The sequence below is a fragment of the Nicotiana sylvestris genome, chromosome 6 (genome assembly GCF_000393655.2).
Source record: "Nicotiana sylvestris chromosome 6, ASM39365v2, whole genome shotgun sequence".
NCBI classification, from domain to species: Eukaryota; Viridiplantae; Streptophyta; class Magnoliopsida; order Solanales; family Solanaceae; genus Nicotiana; species Nicotiana sylvestris.
This window is the reverse complement of record NC_091062.1, coordinates 25,671,343-25,677,444: the sequence shown is the minus strand read 5'-3', so window position 1 is coordinate 25,677,444 and position 6,102 is coordinate 25,671,343. Positions and strand designations below refer to the sequence as shown.

The 6,102-nt window shown below is 44.0% G+C and overlaps 1 protein-coding gene across 1 annotated transcript; it reads left to right on the top strand.

Annotated features, from left to right (window-relative positions):
- The first annotated feature begins 1,959 nt into the window (after positions 1-1,959).
- On the top strand, positions 1,960-2,772 carry LOC138870383 (uncharacterized). The gene has a single exon (XM_070148183.1). The coding sequence runs from the start codon at positions 1,960-1,962 to the stop codon at positions 2,770-2,772; it is 813 nt and encodes a 270-aa protein (XP_070004284.1).
- The last annotated feature ends 3,330 nt before the right edge of the window (positions 2,773-6,102 follow it).

The following is a 6,102-nucleotide window of genomic DNA, read 5'->3' as shown; positions in this document are numbered from 1 at the left end:
GGGTTGAAATCGGAACACCTAGTTCCTTAATATTGGCTAAAAGGGGCTAAGTTTGACTCGATTCAACATTTTTAGTAAACGATCTTGGAATCGGGATTTGATGGATCCAATAGGTCCGTATAATAATTTTGGACTTGAGCGTATGTTCGGATCGGGTTTTGGATGACCCGAGAGCGTTTCGGCGCTTGAGAGTGAAAGTTGGCTCATTGAAAGTTTTTTAGTTCTTTAAATTTGATTTACAGTAGGTTTTGGTGTTATCGAGGCCCGTTTGGGATTCACATCCTAGGAATAGTTCCGTATGGTGATTTCAGACTTGCACGCAAAATTTGGTGTCATTCCGAGTAGCTTAAATATGATTCGGTGCATTCGGAGCGAATTAAAAACTTGAAGGTCATAATTGGATTCAATTAGATCTTGGGGTACGATTCTTAGTTTCGTTATTGTTTTACGCATTTCAAGAGTTCGAACAGGTCCGTATATGTTTATGTACTTGTTGGTGTATTTGGACGGGGTCCCGAGTTGCTCGAGTGTGTTTCGGACCACCCGAAGCCAATTTGAAAACACCAGATTTCAAGTTCCGGTTTCCTTCTTCGCGAACGCGGGAGGACCCTGACGTTCGCGATGAAGGATTTGGGAAGTGAGGTGAATTACTATTCACGTTCGTAGGCAAGCGGTCGCGTTCGCAGCAGTTTGAGGTTCTAGGACTACGCGTTTGCGAAGTCCCTCTCGTGCTCGCGCAGTAGAAAGGGACCTGGGAGGAGTTAATACCTATTACCCTTTGCGTTTGCGAAGGTGTAGTCGCGTTCGCGATGATTAAGTGGGACAAGCCTTTGTGAACGTGAGAGTTTCCTTGCGTCCGCGATGAAGGTTTTTGGGGCATGCAGCTGCCGTATATCAGAACCCGGACGCATTACCCGTGGGTGCAACCCATACCAGCTGCGGCCGGTGAGCCACAGAAGCTATTGGACAGATTGACCAGGCTACACCCTCTTGTCTTTAGAGGTGAGTGACATGAGGATCCCTAAGACTTCATTGATCGGTGCAGGGACAGACTGCACAACATGAAGATATTGGAGTCCTATGGGGTGGACTTCACTACTTTCCAACTGGAGGGCAGGGCCCGTAGATGGTGACAATCTTATCTTCTTGGCAGACCAGTAGGTTCTCCTCCCTTGACTTGGGAGCAGTTCATACGTATCTTTCTAGATATGTATATTCCTCCCTCTCATGGGGAAGAGTTGCAGTTTCAGTTCGAGCAGCTCCAGCAGGGTCAAATGTCAGTGACTTATGAGGCGAGATTCATTGAGTTGTCTCGCCATGCACTTATGATACTCCCCGGTGATGCAGAGATAGTGCGGAGGTTTGTTGCGTGTTTACATTCCGGTATCTAGGCCATTATGGCCCGAGAGGTTGAGATGGGGACTTCTTACAAGCTAGTTGTGGAGATAGCTCAAATGATTGAGGGTGTTCGTTAGTCAAGCCGAGAGCAGATGCCTCGGGATAAGCAGTTCTGTTATTCTGGAGGGTTCAATAGTGCTACATCTGGGGGAAGAGGTCAGCCTAGCAGGCCAACATATCCAGCACCGACGCCTTCTCGGGGTGCTCTAGTGCGGCCCTACGTCAGTGCCATTCCAGAGAGCTCTTACCGTCCACCAGCTATTTAGGGCTCCTCCAGTGGGTATTCAGGCTATCAGGGTCAGTCTTTATGTCAGAAGTCCACCGCTCTGAGGGGTTGTTACGAGTGCGGGAATCTTGGCCACATAAAGAGGTTTTGCCCCAGGCTTTGGGGCAAGGCAGTGTAGTAGGGTCATCAGCCTATGATTATAGCTCCTGCTACCACACTAGTTGTCCGACCGCCCAAAGGCAGAGGGTAGGTAGGTAAGGGTTGTCCTAGAGGCGGAGATTAGTCAGGTGGAGGCCAGCTAGTTGCAGGTCAGTCAGGTGAAGGCCAGCGAGTCAATGCTCCTGCTAGGTTCTAGGCTTTCCCAGCTAGACCGGATGCAGTGGCCTCAGACGCTGAATATTTCTATTTGCGGTAAGGAAGCTTCAGTACTATTTGATCCAGGATCTACATATTCATATGTGTCATCTTTGTTTGCTCATTTCCTGGGTGTTTCTCGCGAGTACTTGGATACTACTGTATATGTGTCCATACCAGTGGGCAATTCTATTGTTGTGGATTGGATCTATCGGTCCTGTATTGTGAATTTCTGTGATCATGAGACTAGAGAAGATCTTCTATTGCTTGATATGACTGACTTCAAGATCATCCTGGGCATGGATTGGTTGTATCCATATCATGCCATCCTTGATTGCCATGCCAAGACTATTACCTTGGCGATGCCAGAGTTGCCTAGATTGGAGTGGAAGGGTTCGTCTGCCAGTGCATCTAGTTGGGTTTTATCTTTCCCGAAGGCTCGATACATGGTCGAGAAAGGTTATCTAGCTTATGTTCGGGATACTACTACAGAGACTCTGGCAATTGTTTCAGTGCCCATAGTCCGGGAGTTCTTCGATATGTTTTCTTCTAATCTTCTAGGCATTCCACCAGATCGTGATATGGATTTCTGTAGTGATTTGGCTCCGGGTACCCAACCTAACTCCACTACACCATACCACATGGCTCCGAAAAAGTTGAAGAAATTAAAAGAACAGCTTGAGGAGTTGCTAGCAAAGGGGTTCGTCAGGCTGAGTGTGTTACCTTGGGGTGCACCGGTGTTGTTCGTGAAGAAGAAAGATGGGATTATGCGGATGTGCATTGATTACCGCTAGTTGAACAAAGTTACCATCAAGAACAAGTACCTGTTGCCGCGTATTGATATTTTTTGACCAGTTGCAGGATACCGAGGTGTTCTCTAAGATCGACTTGAGATCGGTTATACCATCATTTGAAGATTCGAGATTCGGATGTTCTGAAGACGGCTTTTCGGACTAGATATGGCCATTATGAGCTTGTAGTGATGTCCTTCGGTTTGACTAACGCCCCGGCGACGTTTATGGATTTGATGAACTAGGTGTTCATGAAATGTATTGATTCGTTTGTCATTGTCTTCATTGATGACATTCTGATCTACTCGCGTAGCATGGAGGAGCACGAGCAACATTTGAGAGTAGTACTTCAGACCTTGCGGGAGCATAGGATATATGCTAAAGCTCCACGAGAAGAATTACCCTGTCCATGATTTGGAGTAGGTCGCGATTGTTCATGCTCTTAAGATCTAGAGGCATTATCTTTATGGGGTGTTCTGTGAGGTTTATGATAAGTAGGGATTTTGACAGCTTATTTGCTCTCTTTTACTTGCGTTTTAGCTCAAAAATGCTTAAAGGTATTCCCGAGAACTAATATAATGTGCTTTTGTACAGGAATACTGTGAAACGAGCCAAAGAAGTTAAAATCAACTCATAAAGGAGTCAAAAGTTAACAAGAACCAAAACAAGGCAAAAAGGCCAACAGTGCGGACAACACAAATATTATGCTGCTGCAGAAGAAGAGATTCAGAGAGTGGTTTTGGGCAAGCTGAAAGAGTGCAGACCGCATCAAAATTGTGCCGCCTAGAATGTCAAGTGCGGTCGCACTCACAATTATGCGGTCCGTAGAAGTGAAGAATCAAAGGGTTGGGTTCAAGTGAAGAATCAAAGAGCTGGGTTCAAGTCCAAAGTCAAGGAGTGCAGACCGCATCATTTTTGTGTGGCTGCACTCAGATTTGTGCGGTCCATTGAAGTCCTGCAAAGCTAGAGCTCAAAATCAAAAAGTGTGGACCGCACTATAATTGTGCAGCCGCAGAAGAAAGAGTGCGGCCGCACTCAGAAATGTGCGGTCTGCACAACCTCCGCAGGGGCATTTTTGTCAGATATTTTCAGCTTAGTATAAATAGAACTTTTTATCATTTTTAGGTTAAGTTTTGTATGGGGAGAGCACCTGAGCCGTTTTCTTGACTGTTTTGAGTAACTTTGTACTATATTAGCTTTTAAACATTAGATTTTCTTTCCCTAATTAATTATTATGCATTCTATCTTAATTTCTTCTTTTGTTTCTTCATTTTTCATGAGTAGCTAAATTTCTAGCTAAGGTTGTGGTCCAACCTTAGTGTGGGTACTTAATTAATGTTTGATTTAGGGCTTGTTTGTAATTGGGTTAGTAATATTTAGCCTTGTTTATGCTTGAATTCAAGAATTAATGGTTGCAAACATTGATTCATGCCTATTTGACTTAGTCTTTACTTGAGAAAGAGAGACTAAGTCTAGGAATACTTGGCTAACAAGGAATTGGGGTGAACTCAAGAAATTGATAGCCCCAATTAATGGGTTGAATCTAGAGATAGTAAGATCCGACTTGAGCATTTATCACTTGTTTTGTGCAATACCCATTTAGACTTAAGAAAGCCAAATTGGACAAAATCATTCAAACTACCGAGAGGTATAGAATCGGTAATTGCGTGTGATTGCTATATTACAACCCCAACAAATCAAATTTTCCCTAGAGTTTACTACCCGTTAGGTAACCACCTAGGTGAAAATCATGACCCTAGATCTTTTATCATTTGAAAAACAACCAAAATCAAAAATATTGTCAATTGCAATAATTAACTTAAAGTAGAAATAGATACAACTAATGAATATGTTGAAGTACAATCTTAGGCACATCATACACCTACTCTACTTATATACCTAATCACATATCTAACTCCCTGTGGATTCGACCCCGACTCACGTTGGGTTATTACTATTACTTCGATCGCCTCACTACCTATAGTTGTGGTGTGAGTTTGGGCGACATTAATTTACACTAATCATTGCAGTTTGCAGCATCTGTTCAAGCAGAGGGATCTCAATTTGAGGCAGCACAGGTGGCTTGCGTTAATAAGGGATTTGATATTACCATCCTTTATTATCTAGGAAAGGTGAAAATAGTCGGGGATGCCTTGAGCAGAAAGGCGGAGAGTATGGGTAGTTTGGCATTCATTGCAGCAGAGGATAGGGCACTAGCTTTGGACATTCAATCCTTCGCTAATAGACTTGTGAGGTTGGATATTTCAGAGCCTAGCCAAGTTCTTGTATGTGTCGTTGCCTAGTCTTCACTATTTGGGCATATCTAGGCTTGTCAGTTGATGATCCACACTTGTTGGTTCTTAGAGAGACGGTACTACAGGGTGGTGCCAAGGAGGTTACTATCGGTAAGGACGGTGTTCTGCAACTCCAGGGTCGTTTATGTATTCCTAATATTGATGGGCTGAGGGAAAAGATTCTAGAAGAGGCACACAACTCTCGGTATTCTATATATCAAGGTGCTACAAAAATGTATCACGACCTTAGGCAGCAAGATTGGTGGCGGTGGATGAAGAAGGACATAGTCTAGTATGTGACGAGGTGTCTAAATTGCTAGCAGGTTAAGTATGTGGACCAAAATCCAGGTGGTCTGCTCTAGCAGATGACTATACCTGAGTGGAAATAAGAGCGCATCACTATGGACTTCGTAGTTGGGTTGTCGCGGACTTTGTGAAAGTTTGATGCAGTTTGGATCATTGTCGACAGGTTGACCAAGTAGGAACATTTCATTCTAGTTATGACGATGTGTTCTTCAGAGAGGTTGGCCCACCGTTACATTCAGGAGATTGTTCGGTTGCATGGTGTGCCTGTTTCTATCATTTCAGACAAAGGCCTTCAGTTTACTTCACATTTCTAGAAAGCAGTATTGATTGAGTTGGGGACCCGGGTAGAGCTCATCACAGCTTTTCATGCGCAGACCGACGGGCAGTCAGAGCAGACAATTCAAATCTTTGATGATACTCTCAAAGCATTTGTGATCAACTTCGGAGGGAAGTGGGATCGATTCTGGTCTTTTGCCGAGTTTGCATAATACAATAGTTATCAGTCCAGCATCAAGATTCCTCCATTTGAGGCTTTATATGGTCGAAAATATTGTTTTCTTATCGAATGGTTTGAGCCCGGCGAGGCTAAGTTATATGGTACTAATTTGGTGAAGGATGCCTTGGAAAAGGTAAAGTTGATTCAGGAGCGACTTCATATAGCACAATCCAGACAGAAGAGTTACGCGGATCAGAAGGCGCGTGATTTATCATTTATGGTGGGCGAGAAGGTTCT